Below are 27,284 nucleotides of genomic sequence, written 5' to 3'. Positions count from 1 at the left end.
TCATCTCTCTACTTACTTCCATGCTTTTTTTTTTTCTTTAAAAAGATATCTCCAATTTATTTAAAAAATTTTTACTGTAGTTGATTTATAGTGTTCTTCAATTTCTGCTATACAGCGACATGACCCAGTTATACATTTATATACATTCTTTTTTTCCGCATTATCCTCCATCATCACAAGTGATTAGATGTAGTTTCTTGTGCTGTACAGCAGGATCTCTTGCTCATCCACTCCAAATGCACCTGTTAACCCTAAACTCCGGGGCCCTCCCTTTCCCTCCCCCTTCCATGTATTTTGTGCTTTTCTTTCAAGTTCCTAGAAAAAGTCTAGATGTCATGTGCCTAATCTTTGTGCTCACATTCTGATCTCTAAGTAGAATGACCTTCTCCCATTTTTTTATCCTCATGACTTCCTCTGTTTATTTCACTTCTCGTGTTAAGCCTTCCTTACATTCACTTCCAACTTTCATATGTCAGCTCTTCCGTATTACTTTGTGTCATAATTGTCTGTCTTTGAAACAAGAAGTTGTATTTCCTTGCATATGGTGGGTAATTCATAACTGTTTTATGAATTAATAAATGACTGGAGATGGGTAAGAACTGGAATTTTACAAAAATCGTTTTTATTCTTTATCAGTAGAATTATTAGACAACATTGGCTTTTTAATGGATTTTTTTTAAATGTAGCAGTCCTGGCATATACCTGAAGGACGTAAAGAAAAATGAAAATGAAAAATGGACATCAGAAACACTTGAGATTACACCAGTATTTGAGAAGGCTGATTCACCGACTGGTGGTTTACTACACATGAATGATGATAGCAGCTTAAGTGAAATAGATCAGGATGATGGCAGGTAAGTTCTACAAGTTCTTTATTTCTAGGTGAAAAAATATTAGCAGTGAATACTTGTCCCGGAAATAAAATAGCATGCCATAGTATACAGGCCAAGGCAAGAGAATGCTCAACTATATCAGGTGAACACTGCTGGATGTCTAAGATAAGGACGAGTGCCTTTGACTGAAAGTAATTTTAATGAATAGGCCCCATGGATCCTACAATGGAGTGAATAAGCATGAACAGCCCTTTGGAGAGTATTTATTAGGAAAGGCAATAGAAAACTGGGTGGTGACTGAAGAGGAATGTGGAATTTGAGGAAGTTTTCTTTCTTTTTCTATTAAGATGGGAGTTTTTAGGAGTTCCCGTCGGGGCTCAGCAGTAACGAATCCGACTAGGAACCATGAGGTTTCAGGTTCAATCCCTGGCCCTGCTCAGTGGTTAAGGATCCGGCATTGCCGTGAGCTGTGGTGTAGGTCACACACACGGCTCGGATCTGGTGATGCTGTGGCTGTGGCGTAGGCCAGCAGCTCTGATTCAGCCCCTAACCTGGGAACTTCCATATGCTCTGGGTGTGGCCCTAAAAAGCAAAAAGTAAAATAAATGAATAAATAAAGTCATAAATATACAAACACATAGACCATACTGAATAGGATTTAATAATTTCTTGATGATTCTAGTTATTACACAATCTTTGATAATTTCATCATGAGTAGCTATAATTTTGTGAGGTTCTCTAAAACATCAGACTATACTAACTTCATAGTTGAGTAGATTCTAGGGAAAAGGGGAGGATTTTGTTTATATAAATAGAAAAACAGACTATTAACAGTCTATCACAGTCTATTAATAGTATTACTTTTGGGTTATAAAGTTCTAAATGATAAAGGCCGCGCCTCCTGTGCCCAAACTGTCACTAACACGCATTGTGTGCTCAATAAATATATAGTAAATGCATAAATAAACATCTGAGTAGGTGAATGAATGCCTGTTGATGAATTTCTTTAGAAAACACAAATCTATTGAAATTAGATTTCTAGTATTGCCTAGGTCTAAAGTCTTTTTATTTTTAAAAACGCTTGCAAGATCAGAAATTATTTGTTGGAGTTCCCGTCGTGGCGCAGTGGTTAACAAATCCGACTAGGAACCATGAGGTTGCGGGTTCGGTCCCTGCCCTTGCTCAGTGGGTTAACGATCCGGCGTTGCCGTGAGCTGTGGTGTAGGTTGCAGACGCGGCTCGGATCCCGCATTGCTGTGGCTCTGGCGTAGGCCGGTGGCTACAGCTCTGATTCGACCCCTAGCCTGGGAACCTCCATATGCCGCGGGAGCGGCCCAAGAAATAGCAATAACAACAACAACAAAAAGACAAACGACAAAAAAAAAAAAAAAAAAAAAGGAAATTATTTGTAATTATAACGACATGAAATAATAATATAGATTCATTTGCTATCATATTATTTTCAAACACTTAAAAATTTGGAGTTCCCGTCATGGCTCAGTGGAAACGAATCTGCCTAGCATCCATGAGGACGTACGTTCGGTCTCTGGCCTCACTCAGTGGGTTAAGGATCATGGTGTTACCATGAGCTGCGGTGTAGGTCGAAGTCTCAGCTTGGATCTGGCATTGCAGTGGCTGTGGTGTAGGCCAGCGGCTACAGCTCCTGTTCGACTCCTAGCCTGGGAACCTCCAAATGTTGTGGATGTGGGCCTAAAAAGACAAAAAAAAAAAAAAAAAGGGGGATTTCCTGGGATTGAATGCTGGGTCTGTTACTAAACAGCAGTCTGGTCTTGAGCAAATTACTTAGCCTTCTGTGCCTCATTTTCTCTCTGTGTAAAGTATTAACTACCTCCCAGAATTGTTGTGAGGATTAAAATGTCTTTAAGACATGTAAAGTGCTTATAATAATGTGTAGCAGTTGCATGGTAACTCCTTAAAAAACTAAGATCATGATTTTTAAAAAAGGATTTGTTTCATATGAGGACTTAAGTGATACTTTCCAAATAGGTTTTAGTGTCATAAAAGCTAGTTTTTATTGAAAATGACAACAAAAACCTCTGATATGGTTCTTCCTGTTAAATAATGCAAATACCATTATGTTTTTCCTTTTCCTTTGTCAGTTTGATCTAACTTTAATGCTTTTGTTAATATTATTATTGGTATGTTTTCTTTGTCCTTTAGTGTTACTCTTTCTATTTATTGTTTAATCCTTTTTATAGAATATTAATTGCCATTACAAAGATTTTATATTAAAAAAACTGTGGGTTTAGGTATTCATTGTATTTCAAATATTTAGTATTTGGCTGAAAAGAATGGTTTGTTTTTTCAGGCCTGCAAAGAAAACATCTAATGAAGAGAACAAGGTATTGTAAAAAATTAATTATAAAAAATAATCCTGTAGTAAAAAATACTTTATAAAAGGTATAGTGGAGGGAGTTCCTATGTGGCACAGTGGGTTAAGGATCTGGCGTTGCTGCAGCTGTAGCATAGGTTGCAGCTGCAGCCTGGATTCAGTCCCTGGCCTCAGAACTTTCATATGCTATGTGTGCATATGAAAAAAAAAGGTTTAGTGGAAAAGCAGTGGAGTTCCCTTGTGGTTCACTGGGTTAAGGACCTGGCATCACAGCTGCAGCTCGGGTTGCTGCTGTGGCATGAGTTTGATCCCTGACCCAGGAGCTTCCACATGCTGTGGGCACAATCTAAAAAGAAAACAAAGAGAAAATCTTCGTTTGTTGTAGAGACATTTAAAAAACAGGTGTTTTTACTTTGAAGAAAACAGGAGTCCCTGTTTGGCTTAGTGGGTTAAAGTCCTACTGTTGTCTCTGTGAGGATGAGAGTTCAATCCCTGGCCTCCTTTAGTGGTTTAAGCATTCGGTGTTGCCATAAACTGCAGCACAGGTTGCAGATGTGACTAGGATCCTGTGTTGCCATGGCCGTGAAGTGGGCATGCAGCTCCATCTCTGATTTGATGCGGTGCAGCTGTAAAAAAGAAAAAAAGTTTAGAAACACTATTGATAAATTTATCCTTTGATAAAACTCAGTTCTTTTAGGAAGTGTCTATGTTTTTGCTTTCATAAAAAGAGAGATATTTATTATCTCAGTTCACAGCATATTTTATAAATATTTTGAGGACATTGTGAAATATTATGATTTATTTGTAGGTCAAAGAGCAAATTAATTCTGTGGATGACCTTGATGACTTAACTCAGTCATCTGAAACAGCTTCCGAGGGTTGTGAGTTGCTATACTCCAATTATAAGAATTCTATGTTGCTTATTGAACAACTTGGCATGGAGTGTAAAGGTAGGACCATTGTATGAATAGAAAGCCTTTTTGTGCATACTGTAGTGATAATATATATATATATATATGCTCACACCTTGTCTAGTGTACACAGATATGGTGGAACTTGGATGTGTTGTGCTGTTTGTCTCACTGTGCTTTTTGTTGGCTCTGCTTCTCTCCTGTGCCTGCACTCAAGGTCAGGTTATCATTTGCCTTCTAGAATACTGAAATATCCTCAATCATTTCTCTCCTAGAATTCTGAAGTAACCTCAGAACTTTTTTCCCTATCATTCCATCTCCTGGAGCCTTGGTTTATACTTAACCATAATTATTATATATTTTTAAAAAATTCAGGTCTTGTCATGTTGCCCCCTTGCTTAAAATCCAGCTGCTGCTCACTTTGCTCTATGGTTAAAGGCTGCAATCTTGTACCCATTTTATACCCTTCTTTCCACATGACTCTTAGAATCTGCTTGTCATTCTTTTAGGAAAATCTGCTAGTCTTTGGGAAATTAGTTTTGGATTATGTTGAATCTATAGGTTAATCTGGGGGAGAACTGACTTCTTAACAACATTGAATTTTCAACCTTTGAACAAAATTTGTGTATTTATATAGATCTTCCTTGATTTTCTCAGTAATTTGTACTTTTTAGTGTATAGATTTTTCCATCTTTTATGAGATTACCTTTATTTCTTTTTTTAGTGCAATTATAAATAGTATATGTATTTCTTTTTAAAAAAATTTTAAATTATTCAATAAATTCTATTACATTTGTAGTTGTACAATGATCATCATAACCCAATTTTATAGCATTTCCATCCCATACCCCCAGTGTATCCCCTCACCTCCCAACCTGTCTCATTTGGAAATTGTTTAAGTTTTTCAAAGTCTGTGAGTCAGTATCTTTTCTGCAAAGAAGTTCATTGTGTCCTTTTTTTTTTTTTAGATTCCACATGTAAGTGATAGCATATAATGTTGGTGTCTCACTGTCTGACTGACTTCACTTAGCATGATAATTTCTAGGTCCTTCCATGTTGCTAAAAATGCCAGTATTTCTTTCCTTTTAATGGCTGAGTAATATTCCATTGTGTATATGCAACACATCTTCTTTATCCACCCCTCTGTCAATGGATATTTAGGTTGTTTCCATGTCTTGACTATTGTTTATAGTGCTGCAGTGAACATTGGAGTACATGTATCTTTTTGAGTCCTGGTTTTCTCTGGATAGATGTCCAGGAGTGGGATTGCTGAATCAAATGGTAATTCTATGTTTAGTTTTCTGAGGAATCTCCATACTGTTTTCCACAGTAGTTGCACCAATTTACATTCCCACCAATAGTATAATAGGGTTCCCTTTTCTCCACACCCTCTCCAGCACTTATTGTTTGTAGACTTTTTGATGATGGCCATTCTGGCTGGTGTATGGTGGTATCTCATAGTGGTTTTGATTTGCATTTCTCTAATAATAAGTGATGTTGAATGTCTTTTCATGTGTTTTTTGGCCGTCTGTATGTCTTCTTTGGAGAATTGTGCCCATTTTTGGAGATCTTCTGCCCATTTTTTGATGGGGTTGTTTGTTTTTTTTTTTTTTTGGTGTTGAGCTGCAGGAGGTGTTTATAAATTTTGGAGGCGAATCCTTTGTCAGTTGCTTCATTTGCAAATGTTTTCTCCCATTCTGTGGGTTGTCTTTTCATTTTGTTGAGGGTTTCCTTTGTTGTGCAGAAACATTTAAGTTTGATTATGTCCCATTTGTTTATTTTTGTTTTTATTGTCATTACTCTAGGAGGTGGATCTGAGAAGATATTGCTGTGGTTTATGTCAGAGAGTGTTTGGCTTATGGTTTCCTCTAAGAGTTTTATAGTATCTGGTCTTACATTTAGGTCTTTAATATATTTAGAGATTATTTTTGTGTATGGTGTTAGGAAGTGTTCTAATTTCATTCTTTTCCATGTGGCTATCCAGTTTTCCCAGCACCACTTATTGAAGGGACTGCCTTTTCTCCATTGTATATTCTTGCCTCCTTTGTCATAGGTTAGTTGACAATAGATGTGTGGGTTTAATTCTGGGCTTTCTGTCCTGTTCCACTGATCTGTATATCTGTCTTTGTGCCAGTACCATATGGTTTTGATGACTGTTGCTTTGTAGTATAGTCTGAAGTCAGGGAGGCTGATTCCTCCAGCTCCATTTTTCTTTTTCAGGATGTCTTTGGCTATTCTGGGTCTTTTGTGCTTCCAAACAAACTTTTAAATATTTTGTTCGAGTTCAGTGAAAATGTCCTTGGTAATTAGATAGGGTTTGCATTGAATCTGAGGATTGCCTTGGGTAGTATAATCATTTTGATAATATTGACTCTTCCAATCCCAGAGCATAGTATGTCTTTCCATCTGTTTGTGTCATCTTTGCTATCTTTCATCAGTGTCTTACAGTTTTCAGAGTACAGGTTTTTTGTCTCTTTAGGTAGGTTTATTCCTAAGTATTTTGTTCTTTTTGATGTGATGGTAAATGGAATTGCTTCCCTAATATCTATTTCTAATCTTTTGTTGTTAGTATATAGAAATGCAGTCGATTTCTGTGTATTAATTTTGTATCCTGTTACTTTGCCAAATTCATTGATGAGCTATTAACAGTTTTCTGGTAGAGTCTTTAGGATTCTCTAGGTTTAGTATCATGTCATCTGCAAATAGTGGTAGTTTTACTTCTTGCTTTCCAATTTGGATTCTGTTTATTTCTTTTTCTTCTCTGATTGCTGTGGCGAGGACTTCCAAAACGATGTTGAATAGTAGTGGCGAGAGCAGACATCTTTGTCTTGTTCCTGATCTCAGTGGGAATTCTTTCAGCTTTTCACCATTGAGAATCATGTTAGCTCTGGGTTTGTCATATATAGCCTTTATTATGTTGAGGTGGTTTCCCTCTATGACCACTTTTTGAAAGGTTTTTATCAGAAATGGGTGTTGGATTTTGTCAAAGGCTTTTTCTGCATCTATTGAGAGAGAATCATATGGTTTTTATTCTTTGGTTTGTTAATGTCTTGTATCACAGTAGTATATTTTAAATTTTAATTTCTCATTGTTTATTCTGATTGTAGAAATACAGTTGGGGAGCTTCCATCATGGCTCAGTGATAACAATCCCGACTAGTACCCATGAGGACGCAGGTTCGATCCCTAGCCTCATTCAGTGGGTTAAGGATCTGGCATTGCTGCGAACTGTGCTATAGACCCATAGCTGTAACTCTGATTTGACCCCTAGCCCAGAAACTTCCATATGCTGTGGGTGTGGCCCTAAAAAGACCAAAAAAAAAAAAAAGAAAAAGAAAAGAAAAGAAATACAGTTTGTTTTTGTTTATTGATTCTTTGTCTTCCAGCTTTTCCAGACTATTTTTTTAGTTCCAGTGGATTTTTTGTAGATTTTCTCAGATTTTCTACATAGTCAAAGTTGTCAAGCTTTTTCTTTCTTAAACTATCTTACTAAAGATAGTTCATATTTAAGACTTGCAGCCAGTGCATTCTCTGTCCTTTAATCATTTCTGCCATTGTACCATGAGTGTAGGCGCAGACAATACGTAAATTAATGGACATGCCTCTATTTCATGGGAAGTGTATGTACCAAAGCAAGCAGCCTGGCCCACAGAGTGGAGTTAGCTAACTCCTGTTATGGAACCATGTTGCCTGCTGATTAGCAGACAGTTTTACTTCTTCACTTCCCCTCCATTGCCTTCTGTTTCATTATTTTGCCCCATTGCACTGGCTGGAACCTCTAGTATTGTGCTGAATAGCTATAGAAGAAGCTGTGCCTTGTCTTGTTCCTTATCTTCTGGGAAGGGCATTCAGTTTTTAAATAATTACGTATACTATTAGTTGTGGGATCATCATAGATCTTTATCATATCAAAGAAGTTCCCTTTTATTCCTAGTTAGCTAGAAGTTTTGACCAGGAAAAAATGTTGAGTTTTGTCAAGTGCCTCTTTTTATCTAGTGATATGATCACATGATGTTTCTTTTCTAGTTTGTTGATATGGTGATTAATATAAATTGATTTTTAAATATTCGAACAACCCTGCATTCTTGGGATAGACCCCATTTGGGCCAATTATCCTTTTAAGGTGTTTTTTTGATTTAATTTGCTGTTGTTTTATTGAGAATTTTTACCCCCATTTTCATGAGCTAATTTTCTTTTCTTGTAATATCTTTGTCTGGTTTTGGTTTCAGCATGATGCTAGTTTTATAGAACAAGTGGGGACAAATCTCTCTCTATTTGTTGTTGTTGTTGTTGTTTTTTAGGGCTGCACTTGTGGTATATGGAAGTTCCCAGGCTAGGGGTCGAATCAGAGCTACAGTCACTGGCCTAGGACACAACGAGGGATCCAAGCCGCATCTGTGACCTACACCATAGCTCACAGCAATGCCAAATTCTTAATCCACTGAGCGAGGCCAGGGGTCGAACCCGCATCCTCACGGATCCTAGTTGGGTTCATTAACCACTGAGCCATGAAGGAACTCCAGGACATATTTCTTATCTTCTCTTTTTGAGGAGAGTTTGTGTGGAATTGGGATTATTTCTTCCTAAAACATTTGACAGAATTCACCAGTGTAGTCTTTTGGGCCTGGAATCTTCTTTGTGAGAAGGTCTTTTAACTAGGGCTTTGTTTCTTTTTTATTTTTTTTTTTTTTTTTTTATTTTATTTATTTATTTATTTTATTTTTTGTCTTTTGTTGTTGTTGTTGTTGCTATTTCTTGGGCCGCTCCCGCGGCATATGGAGGTTCCCAGGCTAGGGGTCGAATCGGAGCTGTAGCCTCCGGCCTACGCCAGAGCCACAGCAACGCGGGATCCGAGCCGCGTCTGCAACCTACACCACAGCTCACGGCAACGCCGGATCGTTAACCCACTGAGCAAGGGCAGGGACCGAACCCTCAACCTCATGGTTCCTAGTCGGATTCGTTAACCACTGCGCCACGACGGGAACTCCCCTGTTTCTTTTTTAGATATAGGGCTATTTAGCTTATTTGTTCTTTCTTTTCTTTCTTTCTTTTTTTTCTTTTCTTTTTTTTTTTTTTGCTTTTTAGGGCCATACCCAAGGCATAATGGAAGTTCCCAGGCTAGGGGTCAGATTAGAGCTCCAACTGCCAGCCTACACCACGCCACAGCAACACGGGATCCGAGCCACATCTGCCATCTATACTACAGGTCACTGCAAGGCTGGATCCCCCCCCAACCCCTTGAGCGAGACCAGGTATTCAACCTGGGTCTTCATGGATGTGTTTCAGATTTGTTTCCTCTGAGCTCCTTATTTCCATGGGAACTCCTTATTTGTTCTTTCTTAATTAAGCTTTGGTAATTTCTCTCTTTCAAGGAATTTACCCGCTTCATCTGAGTTGTCACATTTATTCATGCAATATTTATAAAATTACTCTGTCATTCTATTAATGTCTGTAGAATCTGTGGTAATATCACATTACTCATTTTGGAAATTGGTCATCTGTACTTTCTCTCTTTTTTTCTCTACCAGATGGCTAGAGGGTTATCACTTTTATTCATCTTCCAAAAACATTTTATTTCGTTGATTTTTCCACATTGTTTTTTTTTCTTTCTCGTTGATTTTGTCTTTTTTTTTTTGTCTTGTTGCTCTTTTTAGGGCCGCACCCGCCACACATGGAGGTTTCCAGGCTAGGGGTCTAATCAGAGCTACGCCACAGCCACAGCAACACCAGATCTGAGCCACATCTGCGACCTACACCACAGCTCAGGCAACGCCAGATCCTCAACCCACTGAGGAAGGCCAGGGATCGAACCCGCAACCTCATGGTTCCTAGTTGAATTCGTTAACCACTGAGCCACGACGGGAACTCCTATCTTTGATGTTTATTATTTTCTTTCTTCTACTCGATTTGGGTTTAATTTGCTCTTTTACTATTTTCTTTTTTTTTTTTTTTTGTCTTTTCTTGGGCTGCTCCCGAAGCATATGGAGGTTCCCAGGCTAGGGGTTGAATCGGATCTGTAGCCGCTGGCCTACGCCAGAGCCACAGCAACGCAGGATCCGAGCTGCGTCTGCCACCTACACCACAGCTCACGACAAACGCCGGGTCCTTAACCCACTGAGCAAGGGCAGGGACCGAACCCGCAACCTCATGGTTCCTAGTCGGATTCGTTAACCACTGCGCCACGACGGGAACTCCTCTTTTACTATTTTCCTATGGTAGAAGCCAAGCTAAGGTCTCATTTGAGACCTTTTTTCTTTTGTAATGTAGACATTCGGTACTGTAAATTTCCATGTAAGTAAGCAGCATTCCATAAATTGAAGTATAGTATGTCTTCATTTTTGTTCAGTTCAAAATACTTTTTTTTTTTTGGTCTTTTTGCCTTTTCTAGGGCCTCTCTTGCGGCATATGGAGATTCCTAGGCGACGGGTCTAATTGGAGCCGTAGCCATCAGCCTACACCACAGCCACAGCAACTCGGGATCCGAGCCGCGTCTGCAACCTACACCACAGCTCACGGCAACGCCACATCCTCGACCCACTGAGCAAGTCCAGGGATTGAACCTACAACCTCATGTTAACCACTGCTCCACGATGGGAACTCCTCAAAATACTTTGTAATTCCTCTTTTCATTGCCTCTTTGACCCAGGGGTTATTTAGATGTGCTTACTTAGTTTCCAAATATTTGAGTATTTTCCAGAGATGTTTTTCTTCTTGATTTCCAGTTTGATTGCTTTGTAGTCTGGGAACATACTTAGTATGACTTATTCCTTTTATTAAGATTTATTTTGTGACCCAGAATATAGTTGTTTTTTTTTTTTTTTTTTTTTGGTTAAGTGTTCCATGGCTACTTGAAAAGAATATTGGTTTTCAAGTCTACCATATCCATGTTGATTTTCTGCCTGTCCTATCAATTATTGAGTGAGAGGTATTGAAATCTTAGACTATAATTGTGCATTTGTCTGTTTCTCTTTGTAATTCTCTCAATTTTTGCTTCATGGTTTTTTTTAAAAAAACTTCATTTATTTATTTTTTTAAATGAATTAATTAATTTTTTTGACCACGCCAGTGGCATATGGAAGTTCCCAGGGAGGGATCGAACCTGCACCATAGCAACACCCCAAGCCACTGCAGTGAAAGCCACTGCACCCTTAACCCACTGTGTCACCAGGGAATTCCCTCTCCTCTCATGTTCTGACCTCTGATTTCTATCTGCTTTGGTTTCACCAGACACTCAGCATCATCACTTTACTTCAAGGAGCCTGGTGTCCTACTTCAACTCTTCCCTGTGTCGTGGCCCAGAAATTCTCTCAAGGCAGTGAGCTGGGGTGTTCTTTAGCCTAAGCTCATGTGTTTTCAGGGATCATTGTCCTTCATTGCCTGAAGCCCTTTGTCTTGAAAATCATTTTTTAAATTTATTTTTTTATTTTTTAAATGATTTTTATTTTTTTCCATTATAGCTGGTTTACAGTGTTCTGTCAACTTTCTACTGGACAGCAAGGTGACCCAGTCACACATATACATATACATTCCTTTTTCTCACATTATCTTGCTCCATCATAAGTGACTAGATATAGTTCCCAGTGCTATACAGCAGGATCTCATTGCTTATCCACTCCAAAGGCAATAGTTTGCATCTCTTAACCCCAAGCTCCCAGTCCCTCCCACTCCCTTCCCCTCCCCCTTGGCGCCACAAGTCTCTTCTCCATATGCATGATTTTCTTTTGAAAATCGTTTTTAATATATTCTGTTTGTTTTGCTTTTGCTTGTTTTGGGTAGGAAGGCAAATTAGTGCCTGTTACTCTGTCTTGGCTAGAAGCAGACCGCAGGAGAACGTGGGCACATGCTGTGTGTCTGCAGTGTTCTTCTTCCTCCTTTGCTCAGTGCTTCCTGCTCAGCCTTTGTTTCTCAGTGTAGCCATCCTTCCCTGCACCCAGTCTACATCAAGTTCCATTATGGGATCATAGAACTTTCTTTTCTTATAGTACCTGTATGAGTTTGTCATTATTTACCTTTCTCTTTTACTAGACTTAAGCTAAACTTAAGAGTCTGTGGTCTTGTCTGTTTTATCTGCAGCGCTTAATACCATGTCTGCCGCATTATAGATACTCAATATGTAATTTGTTCAGTGTTTGATGAGTGAGTGTGCAAAGTGCATGGTCCTTTATCTGCAAAAATTACCAATTTACTTGTTTTTCTTTTCTTCTGAATGCAGATTCTGTTAGCTTATTGAAAATTCAGGATGCAGTTCTTTCATATGAAAGATTACTAGAACTTAAAAAAAGCCACTGTGATGTACTTAATGGAAAAATTAAAAAAATGGAAAATAAAGTTAGTGGGCTGCAAAAGGAGCTATCAGAAACAAAAGAAGTGAAATCTCAGTTAGAGCATCAAAAAGTGGAGTGGGAGCAAGAGCTCTGCAGTTTGAGGTACTGAGCATCTTGGTTTTAATATTTAAAGACATTTGAACTTTTTTATTTACTTTCATGATGCAGATATATAGTTTTATAATTGTTGACTTACCTTCTAGTTTTATAATTGCTAACTTACAGGGGAGAAAACTTCAATAACATTGTGAAGTACAGAATTCTTGGAAATAATACACCAAGTTCTTAACAGTGAAACCTTCTAATAATTTGATGTGTATTTTTCCAAATAATCATTTCCATGACCATACCAAAGTCCACTGTATGAAAACCTCATAACACATTTAACACATTGAATTTTGGTTGCTTTTCATTTATCTGTATTATATTTAATAGGACAAGGAATATCTTTTCTATAAATTCATGCCTTCATTTCTGATTATTTATTTTGAATAAATCCTTTAATATTATATTACTTGGTTAAACTTATACTTTTTAGAAAACCGTCTTCCATCCATGTTTCTTTGTTTGTTAGTTTCCTTTTTTGGTTGCACTCGTGCCATATGGAAGTTCTGAGGTCAGGGATCAAACCAGCAACACCACAGAGACAAGCCAGATCCTTAACCCATTATACCACAGTGGGAACTCATTAATCTATATTTCTGAATTATTCTTAAGCCAGGTTATACTACTTTATGTTCCCACCGACAGACTATAAAATGGTCACTTTTCTCAAGGCAGGAACATTTTAAAAATATTTTTGCAGTTTTATTCTTAATGTGTGGATGGAATAAAAAGTTAAATGGAAAATGATTACTGATTAGTTTATTCAACATCTTTCTCATACATAGATAAAATTACTTCAATGGTCTATGCTGAAAGAACATATTACTCTTTATTGTTTAATTAATATATGGATCCTGTCTTGTACCAAAAGGGGTTTAAAATGATTTATTAAATAATAATGAACAAGATGAGTTGTAAGTATTACAAAGGAAAAGACTTAAAAAGGGTAGGGGAGCAGGAAGTTCCTCCTGTGGTGCATCAGGTTAAGGATCTGGCATGGTCTCTGTGGCAGTGTGGGTTTGATTCCCAGCCTGGAACAGTGGGTTAAGAATCTGGTGTGCCACAGCTGCAGCATAGGTCATAGCTGTGGCTTGGATTTGATCCTTGGTCCGAGAACTTCCATATGCTGCAGGTAGGGCAAAAGAAAAAAAAAAAAGTGTAGAGCAACAGATCCTAGACTCCTTAGCCTAGTTTTGGATTATAGTAATCTGCAGATAGATGTTCTGTAAAAGACATCTACAGATGTTATCTTGCACAATAAATATTTTAGGGATACGTGTAATAGTTCATGAAGGTGCAGTTTCATTTCTAGTGAACTTATAAACTTGTTTTTAAACAATAGCTTCTCTCTCTCTTTCTCTTTTTTTTTTTTTTTTTTTGTCTTTTTTCCTTTTCTAGGGCCGCTCCCGCAGCGTATGGAGTTTCCCAGGCTAGGGTCGAATCAGAGCTGTAGCCGCCGGCCTACACCAGAGCCACAGCAACTCGGGATCCGAGCCGTGTCTGCAACCTACACCACAGCTCAGGCAATGCCGGATCCTTAACGCACTGAGCGAGGTCAGGCATGGAACCCATAACCCCATGGTTCCTAGTCGGATTCGTTAACCACTGAGCCACTACGGGAACTCCAATGGCTTTTCTTTTTAATTAGTAACTAAATAGTCTGTCCTAATGGAACAGTATTTATGACCATGTGGAAAACAGGATAGTTTCCCCTCTAATTTTACTGAATAATTTCAAAATTTGTTTCCTACACTATTCTCTAGTTACTGTTGATAAAAACATACTAAGTAGCAGAATGCTTTTTGCATTGTTACTTTTCAAGTATTTATATCTCTATAAATAGAGACTGAAGAATGAAAAATATGAGGCTTAGAAAGAAAAAATTGGAGAAGAGACATATCATTAGAATACTAAGTCAGCATGTTAAGAACCAGATCATAAAATGAACATATTATTTTCTAACAAAACAAATGTTAAAGTAAGCATATTTAACTACAGATTCACCTTAAAACAAGAAGAAGAGAAAAGAAGAAATGCTGATATGTTATATGAAAAAATTAGGGAGCAGTTAAGAAGAAAAGAAGAGCAATATGGTAAAGAAGTTGAAATGAAACAGCAACTTGAACTCACCCTCAGAGCACTAGACATGGAATTGAGGACTGTGAAAAATAATCTGAACCAGGTAAATTAATCTTTGGTGAAAATTTCATACTTCTAACACCTTTTCATCAGTACTATTTATCATATCCCTTTGATTTAATATATATTATTTAGGTTTAAAACAAATAAAATGTTACTACATCCTAAATATGAATTTTGACATTTATAGCCTAAGTTATTAAATTTCTTGCAATTCTTGGCTTCCGATAGAGGATCTTTATAAGCTTTATGTATGGAGGAATGGAAAATAGGAGTTCCCGTCGTGGCACAGTGGTTAACGAATCCGACTAGGAACCATGAGGTTGCAGGTTTGATCCCTGCCCTTGCTCAGTGGGTTAAGGATCCAGCGTTGCCGTAAGCTGTGGTATAGGTTGCAGACGCGGCTCGGATCCCGTGTTGCTGTGGCTCTGGTGTAGGCCAGTGGATACAGCTCCGATTCGACCCCTAGCCTGGGAACCTCCATATGCCATGGGAGCGGCCCAAAGAAATAGCAAAAAGACAAAAAAAAAAAAAAAAAGAAAATAAATTGAGCTTAATGATTGGCATTTTTGGCCCATTCAACAAAGTGATATTCTTTTTTTCTTTTTTGGCTACGCTGCAGCATATGGCTTTCCCAGGCAAATCCAAGCCACGATTGCCCAGGACCAAACCTGCATGCTGATCCCATTGAGCCACAGTGGGAACTCCAACAAAGTAACATTCTTTTTTTTTTTTTTTTTTTTTTTTTGTCTTTTGCCTTTTCTAGGGCCACTCCCGTGGCATATGAACGTTCCCAGGCTAGGGGTCTAACTGGAGCTGTAGCCAGAGCCACAGCAATGCGGGATCTCAGCCGAGTCTGCGACCTATACCACAGCTCACGGCAACGCCAGATCCTTAACCCACTGAGCAAGGCCAGGGATCGAACCCGCAACCTCATGGTTCCTAGTTGGACGCGTTAACCACTGTGCCACAACGGGAACTCCGAAAGTAATATTCTCAATTCTAATCGATGTGTTCATTTTGGCTTGTTGGTTGTTTCATTTACTTTGTTTGGGCTGCACCCGTAGCATACAAAAGTTCCTAGGCCGGGGATTGTACCCACACCACAGCAGTGACCTGAGCCACAACAGTGACAACCCTGGATCCTTAACCTGCTGAGCCACCAGAGAACTCTAATTTTGAGTTTTTTATGTTTAAATACAGGCTAAATTGCCTTGAGACTGTGATGGACTAGTTAAATGTTTTGTCAAGAAATTTTCTTTCATAATACTCTACCTGCCTATATTTTTTGCTCTGTGATAGATTTAGCTATCATTGAAATGAAAATTTGAAAAATAAATTACAATTTGAGAATTTTTTTGTTTTGTTTTGGGGTCTCTTTAGAGCCACACCCAATGGCATGTGGAAAGTTATATGCCAGGCTAGGGGTCAAATCAGGGCTGTAGCTGCCAGCCTACACCACAGCCACAGGAACACGCCAGATCGGAGCTGCATCTAGATGCAACCTACCACACAGCTCATGGCAGTGCTGGATCCTTAGCCCACTGAGCAAGGCCAGGGATCGAACCTGCATCCTCATGGATGCCGGTAGGGTTCACTACCACTGAGCCACAGCAGGAACTCCTAAAATTTGAATTATTCATGTGGGATAAAGATCTTTGTTTTTAAGAAGGCCACTTCCTTTTAACAGCTTTTTAAAAAAAATTTTTTTTTAAGATTCTGTTCTTAAACTTTTGACTTTTGTTTTTAATGGTATGAGACCAAAAACTTAACGAAATGTGTCTCCAGGTTATAGAAGAGCGAAATGACATTCAGAAGCAACTCTCTCGAGAACAAAATGCTAGAATTTTACAAGATGGAATCCTGACCAATCACCTTTCCAAACAAAAGGAGATAGAAATGGCTAATAAGGAAATGAATTCTGAGGTATTTTCTTTAGTCATTTTCACGTGTGTGTGTATGTGTTTGTATATGTATATATTTTAAAAACCAATAGTTTCTATCATGGAAGGTATAGAGGATTTTTAAAGCCTGTATATATTTATATGGAGGGGACATTTCTGGCCCTTTGGATAAAGTAACTTTTTTTTTTTTTTTTTAATTTTCATGGCTGTATCCATGGCACATGAAAGTTCCCAGGCCAGGGATTGAATCCGAGCTGCAAATGCAACAATGCCAGATCCTCGAATCCACTGCACGCCTGCAGCTACCTAAACTGCTTCAGTCAGATTGTTTTTTTTGAGGGGGGCACCCTGCAGCATGTGAAACTCCCGGGCCAGGGATCAAAGCCACAGCCTCGAACTATGCTGCAGCTGTGGCAATGCTGGATCTTTAACCCAATATGCCAGGCTGGGGATTGAACCTGAGTCCCAGTGCTCCCAAGATGCTGTCAGTCCCATTGCGCCACAGTGGGAACTCCTGTAGGAAGATTCTTAACTCAGTGCACTGCAGTAGGAATTCCTAAATTCATTTTTATTTTATTTTATTTTATTTTATTTTATTATTTTATTTTATTTTATTTTTTTATTTTATTTTATTATTTTATTTTATTTATTTATTTTTTTAAATTTTTTTTTGTCTTTTTGCCTTTTCTTGGGCCGCTCCCGCGGCATATGGAGGTTCCCAGGCTAGGGGTCTAATCGGAGCTGTAGCTGCCGGCCTACGCCAGAGCCACAGCAACGCAGGATCCGAGCCGCGTCTGTGACCTACACCACAGCTCACGGCAACGCCGGATCGTTAACCCACTGAGCAAGGGCAGGGACCGAACCTGCAACCTCATGGTTCCTAGTCGGATTCGTTAACCACTGCGCCACGACGGGAACTCCCTAAAGTAACATTTTTAAATAACATCTGTTTGTCTGCAACAGTCAAGTAGTGAAATTCACAATGACCTCATCTAAGGAGAGGTTTCTGATATTTTCTGTTAAGAATTGATGCACTCTCCCTAATCTCAAAACTACTGCTGCTGATAAGAGACATTTTAGTTTCTGGCAGTGATCTTTACTTCCTTGATAGGTTAACAGAAAGGTTATCACTTCCACAGATGGTAACAAGGAGAAGGAAGTGTGTAGCCAGTTCAGAGGCCACGTTTTGGACGTCAGTCTTCTACTTGTGAGAAATGCAGCACTTTGCTCCATGCCGTATCCCATTTCAGTACAAGGAACTTTTTTTTTTTTTCCTTTTATTTTTAGGGCCGCACTTGTGGCATATGGAGGTTCTCAGGCTAGGGGTCCAATTGGAGCTGTAGCTGCCAGCCTACGCCACAGCCACAGCAACACCAGATCCAAGCCACATCTGCGACCTACACCACATCTCATGGCAACACCAGATCCTTAACCCACTGAGCAAGGCCAAGGATCGAACCTGAGTCCTCATGGATACTAGTCAGATTCGTTTCCTCTGAGCTATGACAGGAGCTCTGGAACTTTGGAAAATAGTGATAGATATGTAATAACATATACTTAGTGATAATTTTTGTTAAGTATTTTAATTTTAGTAATAAAACTGTTGAATTTCCCCCCTTTCCACATGTATTACTATTTCAAACATTATAAAGAGGAAATAAGTTATCGTGGCAGCAAATAATCTCATGATTTTCTAAGAAGCATTCTATAAATTTTATTTGATTTACCATTAGTGAATTCCCCATGAAAGGTAAGGCTTATTTTGTGTTTATATATTTATACTACAGAAATAGTGGTGATTTGGTGTAAAAGGACTCACGGTAGAAACGAAGACCTGAATTCCCGTTGTGGCTCAGCAGTATCAAACCCGACTAGTATCCATGAGGACATGGGTTTGATCCCTGGCTTCACTCAGTGGGTTAAGAGTCCAGCATTGGTGTAGGTCATAGATGCGGCTAGGATCTGGAGTTGCTATGGCCATGGCGTAGGCTGGCACCTGTAGCTCTGATTCGTCCCCGAGCCCAAGAGCTTCCATATACTGCAGGTGTGGCCCCCCAAAAAGACCCCCTCCTAAAAAACAAGATAGAAAGGAAAGGAGTTCCTGTTGTGGCTCAGGGGGTTAAGAATCTGACTAGTATCCATGAAGATGTGGTTTTTATCTCTGGCCTTGCTCAGTGAGTTAAGGGTCAAGCGTTGCTGGTGTAGGTCGCAGACTCGGCTTGGATCCCATGTTGCTGTGGCTATGGTATAGGCCAGCAGCTGCAGCTCCGATTCAGCCCCTAGCCTGGGAACTTCCATATGCCCTGGGTGCGCCCCTAAAGAAGCAGGAAAAAAAAAAAAAAAGAAAGAGAGAGAGAGAAGAAAAACAAAAAAGGAAAGAAAGAAAACCTTGGGAAAATCCTTCAGATTGCTTGTAGTTTTAACCTCTTCATTCCAGAATTGTCATAGTGAGTTAATTGCTTTTCTAGTAGTGACTAGATTTTTTTTTTTTTGTCTTTTTGCTATTTCCTTGGGCTGCTCCCACGGCATATGGAGGTTCCCAGGCTAGGGGTCGAATCGGAGCTGTAGCCGCCAGCCTACGCCAGAGCCACAGCAACGCAGGATCCAAGCTGCGTCTGCAACCTACACCACAGCTCACGGCAACGCTAGATCCTTAACCCACTGAGCAAGGGCAGGGACCGAACCCGCAACCTCATGGTTCCTAGTCGGATTCATTAACCACTGTGCCACGATGATAGATTTGTCAGTTATCAGCAGATGTAATTCTTATAACTGACTGTAAAAATATTAGGAAGGTAAAATATTTATGAAATATTCTCTGGAAAGAAATTTTAGGAAATTCAGTCTCTTTGAAATATGTATGGAGCTAAGGATCTCCCTGTGGGCTGGCTACTATAGGTTAGATATGAGATGCAGTTCTTAAGTGCAGTCAGATTTATTAATCTGTTTTTTTTTTTTTTTTTGGTCTTTTTTGTCTTTTTGCCTTTTCTAGGGCTGCTTCCCGTGGCATATGGAGGTTCCCAGGCTAGGGGTCCAATCGGAGCTGTACCCGCTGGCCTACGCCACAGCCACAGCAATGCAGGATCCGAGCTGAGTCTGAGACCTACACCACAGCTCACGGCAACGCCAGATCCTTAACCCACTGAGCAAGGCCAGGGATCGAACCTGAAACCTCATGGTTTCCAGTCAGATTCGTTAACCACTGCGCCACGAGGGGAACTCCTTAATCTTTCATTTTTAAGCATACTGGGTTTCTTGTAACTCAGTGAAATACCTTCCTAATTCTGAGATTCTTAAAAATTCTCTTGTGATTTCTTTTTTACTTTCACGGATTCATTATCTTTGGTTAATTTTTTGAACTTTTGGGGATTCCTGCTTGAATAAAGTTGGAGGGATGTATCCAACTTCATTTTTCCCAGCTGGATATCCACTTACTGCAATCTCTCGTTGTATAAACATATAGACTGTCTTTCATTTACGAGGAAACGTGTCAATTTATTGAGTACTAGCTAAAAGTCTCTTTCGTTTTACTTAGGTTTCTGAATGTCGTGAAAAAGAAGAAAATCTGTTGCGCAGAAACCACATGTTGCAGGATGAAATTGCCCTGTTAAAACTGGAAATAGACACAATAAAAAAACAGAACCAGGAAAAGGAAAATAAATATTTTGAAGACATTGAAATTGTAAAAGAAAAAAATGATGACCTTCAAAAGACAATAAAACTTAATGAGGAGACATTAGCAAAAACTATCTTGCAATACAGTGGACAGCTTAATGTTCTGACAGCTGAGAATACAATGCTGAAGTCTAAGCTGGAAAGTGAAAAACAAAATAAAGACAGACTGGAAGCGGAAGTTGAATCCTACCATTCTAGACTGGCTGCTGCCATACAGGATCGTGAGCAAAGTCAGACGTCAAAAAGAGACCTGGAACTTGCCTTCCAGAGAGCAAAAGATGAGTGGTTACGGCTACAGGACAAAATGAATTTTGATGTGGCTAACCTGAAAGATAACAACGAGATGCTTTCTCAGCAGCTGTCTAAAACCGAAAGTAAATTCAATAGCCTGGAAACCGAGCTCCATCACACGAAAGATGCTCTCAGAGAAAAGGCTTTGGTGTTAGAACGCGTACAGAGAGACCTTAGCCAAGCGCAGGGTCAGAAGAAGGAAATTGAACACATGTATCAGAGTGAACAAGGCAAAGTGAACAAATACATGGGCAAGCAGGAGTCCTTGGAGGAGAGATTGTCCCAACTACAGAGTGAAAACCTGTTGCTACGACAGCAGCTGGATGACGCGCAAAATAAAGTGGACAGCAAAGAGAAGACGGTGATTAATATCCAAGGCCAGTTTCAGGATATCGTGAAAAGACTTCAAGCTGAAAGTGAAAGACAAGGTCTGATGCTGGAGGAAAGAAACAAGGAGTTAACCAATGAATGTAATCATCTGAAAGAGAGACTGTATCAGTATGAAAATGAGAAAGCGGAAAGAGAAGTAAGTATCCAGAAAGAGAGAACTCCCAGACTTCCCGAAGGAAATTCAGAGTAATATTTGAGGATGGCCCCAGATGAATCTAGTTGAATATAAAAAATAGTATAAATATAAATATGTATATTTTAGGCTATAAATCAGCCTAAGAGCATACCTTGAATCCCGCAAACAAAATTAGACCTGAGATGTGCTTTGCTTTGATCGAAGACGTTGTGTCACCTATGAAATTTTAAGAGATTAAATTAGAAGTTGTTAATAGATACAGACAGGTATTAATAATTTACTCAAACTATTACGATGATAATTTTTTATCTTTATGTCACCACATTGTAATATCATAATGGAGCAAATAAAAGAAATGCTCATACCTAAAATGAGTGTTTTGATATTAAGATTCAGTTGTGTGGATGACCTTGGCAGTTCATCCCAGATTTCCCAGATGGACTGAGGAGAAAATGCTGTATCTCATAGTACTTGTCCTTCAGTAGTTTTTCATACCTTTTTATTTTATTTATTTATTTACTTTTTTGCTTTTTAGGGTCACACCCATGGCATATGGAAGTTCCCAGGTTAGGGGTCAAATGGAAGCTACAGCTGCCGGTCTACACCACAGCCACAGCAACGCGGGATCTGAGCTGTGTCTTCAAACTAAGCCACAGCTCACAGCAATGCCAAGGCCAGGGATCAAACCCACATCCACATGGATACCAGTCCAATTTGTTTCTGCTGTGCCACAAACGGAACGCCTTCATACCTTTTTAGTTGTTAGCTTATTTTCATTCATATCATTTTGAATTAGATTTGGAAATATTTCAGTCTCAAATCATGTATTCTTATGACCTCTCAGATCTTTAAAGGCATCTACTTTTTCATTAAATCATAATTTGGGACAAATGTGGAGAGTTTTAGCAAAACTGCCTTTGATTTAATCTTCCTGCTGCTACCTAGAATTTTTTTTTGACCATTTTTACAAATGATTTGCTCATAATTGTCTATTCACGGCTCAATCATTATCATCTAGATATAAACTTGTCCAGCCCAGAGAGAAGTGTAGCTTTCTGATTAATTTGGCATTGGATTCCCATTTTCAGACTAATGAGAGGTGGCAGGATTCATGCGTAGCAGGAATGGAGCGGGTTGGGGGAGGGCTGAAGGGGCTGCAGTCAGGGAGGCAGGTGGAGGCCAGGTTATCAAGGGCCCCGAAGGCCATGGGCGTGACCTCCCTCACTTTTATTCTGAGATAGGAATCCACTGGAAGGACTTGAGCACCAGACTGAATATGTGAGGAACTCTGGTTTGGTGTGGTTTTTCATTTTATTGAAGTATAGTTGATTTACGGTGGGAAATCTGAAGTTAATTGAAGCCTCTGATAAAGAGGAGGGGGACCGTTCCACCATGTGGAATCTACCACTCCTCCTCCTCAACACACCCACTTCTTTCTCTTTCTTTCTTTCCTTTGTTTTTTTGGTGGGGTGGGCCGTGCCCTTGGCATGTGGAAGTTCCTGAGCCAGAGATCAAACCTGTACCATGGCGGTGACTCAAGCTGCTGCAATGACAACACTGGATCCTTAACGCAGTGCACCACGAGAGAACTCCTTTTTTTCTTTTTTTTCTTTCACATCCATTTCTTTATGAGACAGCAGGAGGTGGTGAAGCTCTGCAAATTCCTTTTTGGGGATTGTTGGAGGGGAGTGGGTAGCGGGGCCAAATCTGTTGTCTCAGTAACTTAATGTCAATAAAGCAGGAGGGTAACACTTTCTGTATCTTGAACCAAATTCAGGGAGCTGGAAGGTGTACATGCGAAGGAAAGAAGGTGAATCGATGTCTGTGGTGATACTTTTCCAAGTACATATGTCGGAGTTATCTGTTATTAACGTAACTTAATAATAAGGTGATTTATAAAATCAGTGACAGAGTATCTTATCAGGCAGTTGTGAGACAACTTCAACAAGAACTGGCTGATACCTTGAAAAAGCAGTCCATGTCAGAGGCTTCACTGGAGGTGACCTCGCGTTACCGTGCCAACTTAGAAGATGAGGCACAGGATTTAAAGAAGAAATTACGTCAAATCACAAGTCAAGTATGTATGAAATTGTTCAGTGTTAAAGTCAACAGTTAATGTATAACAACTTTTTTTAGGATACTGATTTTCATGGGCAGTTTCTTTTGTATTTTCATTACAATTGTTTTATAATTTTATTACCTTTATAATGTACTTCTTTCTTAAACTCTGACTTTTATTCTGCTGTTTGTATTATACATTTTTTCTTACAATATTTCCCCTTAGGAAAGTGGAGAATTAGGCATCATTCCTCACAGAAGTTGAGAGATTTCTTAAAAATATATTAAATAGTATTTTTTAGTGATATCTCTATTACCATGATGAGGCAAGCCAGATAAAATCAGAGGATGATGTTTAATGGAATGTTCCAGAAAATTGACATTTCTCATCTTCACTTTGGTGAAGGGGTAAAGAATCTGTGCATATTTATTTCTTGGATTTCAGATTAATTTATACAGAGAGGTCATTTTACAAACCAGTTGAAGTTAGGCATTGCCTTTATTTTCTTTTCATTTTAGCTGTATGGTAAAAGCATGGAGATACTCAGATCTTGTATAGTGTGTGCACCCAAAATAGAGAATTAAGAAAATTACCTAGGAGTTCCCGTCATGGCGCAGCAGAAACTAATCCAACTAGGAACCATGAGGTTGTGGGTTCGATCCCTGGCCTTGCTCAGTGGGTTGAGGATCCGGCGTTGCCATGAGCTGTACTGTAGATTACAGAGGCGGCTCTGATCCTGCGTTGCTGTGGCTGTGGTGTAGGCCAGCAGCTGTAGCTCCAATTTGACCCCTAGCCTGGGAACCTCCATATGCCACCGTCATGGCCCTAAAAAGAAAAGACCAAAAAAAAAAAATTTATCTAGATCCTGCCATTGGATTTTTTTAAAAAGCTTTATTGAGATATAACTCATATGTAATTCACCCACTTAAAATATGTAGTTCAGGAGTTCCACTTGTGGTGCAGCGGAAATGAATCCAATCACCAACATGAGGACGTGGGTTTGATCCCTGTCTCGCTCAGTGGGTCGGAGATCCAGTGTTGCTGTGAGCTGTGGTGTAGGTTGCAGACATGGCTTAGATCCCTCATTGCTGTGGCTGCAGTGCAGGCTGGTGGCTATAGTTCGATGTAACCCCTAGCCTGGCAACTTCCCTATGCTTCAGGTGTCCACCTAAAAAGCAAAAAAAAAAAAAAAAAGTGTAATTGAGTATCTCCTAGTTTATTCAGAGAGTTGTGCAGTTGTTACCACAGTCAACTTTAGAACTTTTCCATCACCTCAAAAAGAAATACATCACCCCTGTATCCCTTAGCCATCACCCACAGCCCCCCATCTCCCTAAGCCTCAGACAACCACCAGGCTAATTTCTGTCTCTATAAATATGCCTACTCTGGGTGTGTCATATAAATGAAATCACATGGTATGTGGTCCTGTGTGATTAGCTTTTTTCATTTGATGTACAATTTTCAAGGTTCATCTTTGCTACAGCACCTTATCAGCACTTCCATTTCTGTTCATTGTTGAGCAGTACTCTGTTACGTGGTTAAAACACTTATCCATTCGGCAGTTGACGGGCCTTTTGGTTGTTTCCACTTTTTGACTATAAATAATGATACAGTGAACCTTTGTTTTCAAGTTATGCTGTGGATCTGTTTTTATTTCCCTGCTGTTGGTCTTTATCCTCTGAGTTAAGTGGCTGACTTCACCTGTTCTTGGCCTTTCTTATTTCTGTCCTTTCGGTCTTTTTAGTTTCTTTTCCTCTCACCTAATCCTCCATTTGTTTGGACCTGCTCCCAGCCTCTCCTTCCGCGTGAAGCTTTCCCTGACTGTTCTTCCTGTCATTGACCCTGTTCTCGTCAGCCCTTGTCATCTGGTCTGTGCAGAACAGTTTAGCCCTTTATTTTACACTGTTTTAATTTTTTTCATGAAAGATAATCTTATCTAAGTGTAAAGTTGTCTAATGGGGAATATTGAATGATATGCATGGAACCATGCATAAATCGAAAATATTTTAGCTTAACAGTTATTAGGATAATATTTTAGCTTAACAGTTATTAGGATAAGATTATAGTATTAGGATTACCTTATACCATACCAATAATTTCTTCTTGGAGATATTGATATAATAATGATGTGGAGCTTGGAAGACAAAAGTATAAATGTTTACCACGAGGTAATTTTCTATCTTCCCCCATTTGGCCAATTTATAAATTTGCGTATTTATTTGATAAAATAGAATTTAAAGCATGAAAAATGTGTTTTAGTACTAGAGGAGAGGTTGGTGACTTGTGAAGAGCCAGACAGCAAATATTTTAGGCTTTGTGGACCATAAGGTCTCTGTTATAACAACTCAGCTCTATTGTTATGTCACAAAAAGTAGCTGGCCTCGCTCAGTGGATTGAGGATACGACAATATGGAGATAAAAGAGACCAAAAAAAAAAAAAAAAAAAAAAAAGCAGGTGATGGTGTGTTTATACCAGATTATCGGTAGCTAAAGAAATTTTGTTTTCCTTTATTTTAGCTGCAAGAAGCTCAGGATCGACATACAGAGGCTGTGAAATGTACTGAGAAGACACAGGATCACGTGCAAAAGTAAAATTTATTTATTTACTTTTTAAGCGAGAATTGCAAGGGTTTTTAATATTTATTTATTTATTTATTTTGCTTTTTAGGGCTGTACCCGAGGTATATGGAGGATTCCAGGCTAAGGGTCCAATCAGAGCCACAGCTGTCAGCCTACACCCCAGCCAGAGCCACAGCAATGCAGGATCAGAGTCCCATTTTCGACCTACACCACAGCTCACGGCAACGCCGGATCCTTAACCCACTGAGTGAGGCCAGAGATCGAACCCGCAACCTCATGGTTCCTAGTCGGATTTGTTTCTGCTGCGCCACAATGGGAACTCCCAAAAGTACAATTTAAAGCGGCACAGAGAATAATTTTTGTATATAAGTATAAAGCACATAAGCCATATAGTTTAAGAATTATGTCAGGAATGATAGTACATAATTCATCATTGTTAAGCTGGGTAAAAATTTCAGCTTTGAGTTGTTTTGAAGTGTGAAGTTTTCCCCAGTTATTTCTAAAATTTTGCACATTATCCACAAAACATAACTAGAAATATGGCACAATTTTGCTGAGTCATCTACTTTTCAAAATTTTAAGAACTTATATAATGAACTTGCAGATGTTTGTTCACAAATTGTGTGGTATTTTAAAAATTTATGTGTAAAAATAATTATTTTAAAATTGCATTTTAGGCTTGAAATTGAAAATGCCAAGTTAAAAGTTACAGTCAAAAAGCAAGTGGGCAAAATTGAACAGCTTCAGAAAAACCTGTTAAGTACAGGCTCGGTAAGTCAGTCTTTTAATTTCTGTCAAGCTGAAAAAGAATTTTATTTATTTATTTATTTATTTATTGTCTTTTGTCTTTTTAGGGCCACATCTACAGCATATGGAGGTTCCCAAGCTAGGCGTCTAATTGGAGCTGTTGCTCTCGGCCTACGCCAGAGCCAGTCTGCAACCTACACCATAGCTCACAGCATTGCCAGATCCTTAACCCACTGAGCGAGGCCAGGGATCGAACCTGCAACCTCATGGTTCCTAGTTGGATTTGTTTCCTCTGTGCCAGGTCGGGAACTCTGGAATTTTAATTTTGTTACTGCTAGTATATAAGGGTATTTTAGACAATGTGACAAGACTCATAGATGAAAAGTATTTATTGTATTTATATTGTTACTACTTGCTACTAAATAGCATAATTACCCTTTATAGAGGAAGTTAACTGAATTCAGAAAATTAATGATTTTTGTAGTAAGATTTCTAATTAAAAAGATTGTGCTGTCCTAAGGCAGTAATTATGTATACCACATTTTATTTATTCATCTGTCAGTGAACATTTGGATTTTTCCACCTTTTAGCTCTTGTTAAGAACATCAGTATAGAAATTTCTGTTTGAGGAGGTCTCATCGTGGCACAGTGGTTAACGAATCTGACTAGGAACCATGAGGTTGCAGGTCCCATCGTGGTTCAGTGGGTTAAGGATCCAGCACTGCCATGAGCTGTGGTGTAGGTTGCAGACGTGGCTCGGATCCTGTGTTGCTGTGGCTACAGCTCCGATTCGACCCCTAGTCTGGGAACCTCCATATGCCGCGAGAGCGGCCCAAGA

The 27,284-nt window shown here is 39.1% G+C and overlaps 1 protein-coding gene across 4 annotated transcripts in view; it reads left to right on the top strand.

The window, feature by feature from the left end:
• Positions 1 to 27,284, top strand: part of ANKRD26 (ankyrin repeat domain 26) — a 101,179-nt gene that overhangs the window by 56,024 nt on the left and 17,871 nt on the right. For 3 of the 4 annotated variants that reach the window (XM_021064872.2, XM_021064869.2, XM_084980261.1), the window contains 10 exons: positions 687 to 854; positions 3,163 to 3,196; positions 3,995 to 4,136; positions 12,309 to 12,522; positions 14,524 to 14,707; positions 16,453 to 16,590; positions 20,104 to 21,060; positions 22,985 to 23,137; positions 25,637 to 25,707; positions 26,377 to 26,470. In XM_021064872.2, coding sequence (XP_020920531.2) covers positions 687 to 854; positions 3,163 to 3,196; positions 3,995 to 4,136; positions 12,309 to 12,522; positions 14,524 to 14,707; positions 16,453 to 16,590; positions 20,104 to 21,060; positions 22,985 to 23,137; positions 25,637 to 25,707; positions 26,377 to 26,470 — 2,155 coding nt within the window. The remainder of the gene's footprint in view (positions 1 to 686; positions 855 to 3,162; positions 3,197 to 3,994; positions 4,137 to 12,308; positions 12,523 to 14,523; positions 14,708 to 16,452; positions 16,591 to 20,103; positions 21,061 to 22,984; positions 23,138 to 25,636; positions 25,708 to 26,376; positions 26,471 to 27,284) is intronic. The other variant, XM_084980259.1, reaches the window with a different exon arrangement.

The sequence above is a fragment of the Sus scrofa genome, chromosome 10 (genome assembly GCF_054392235.1).
Source record: "Sus scrofa isolate SSC_HxYL_T2T_F1_AM1 chromosome 10, Sscrofa_HxYL_maternal_Yorkshire_Landrace_v2.0, whole genome shotgun sequence".
NCBI lineage: Eukaryota > Metazoa > Chordata > Mammalia > Artiodactyla > Suidae > Sus > Sus scrofa.
The sequence above is the reverse complement of the archived record's forward strand: the minus strand, read 5'-3'. Positions and strand labels throughout refer to the sequence as shown.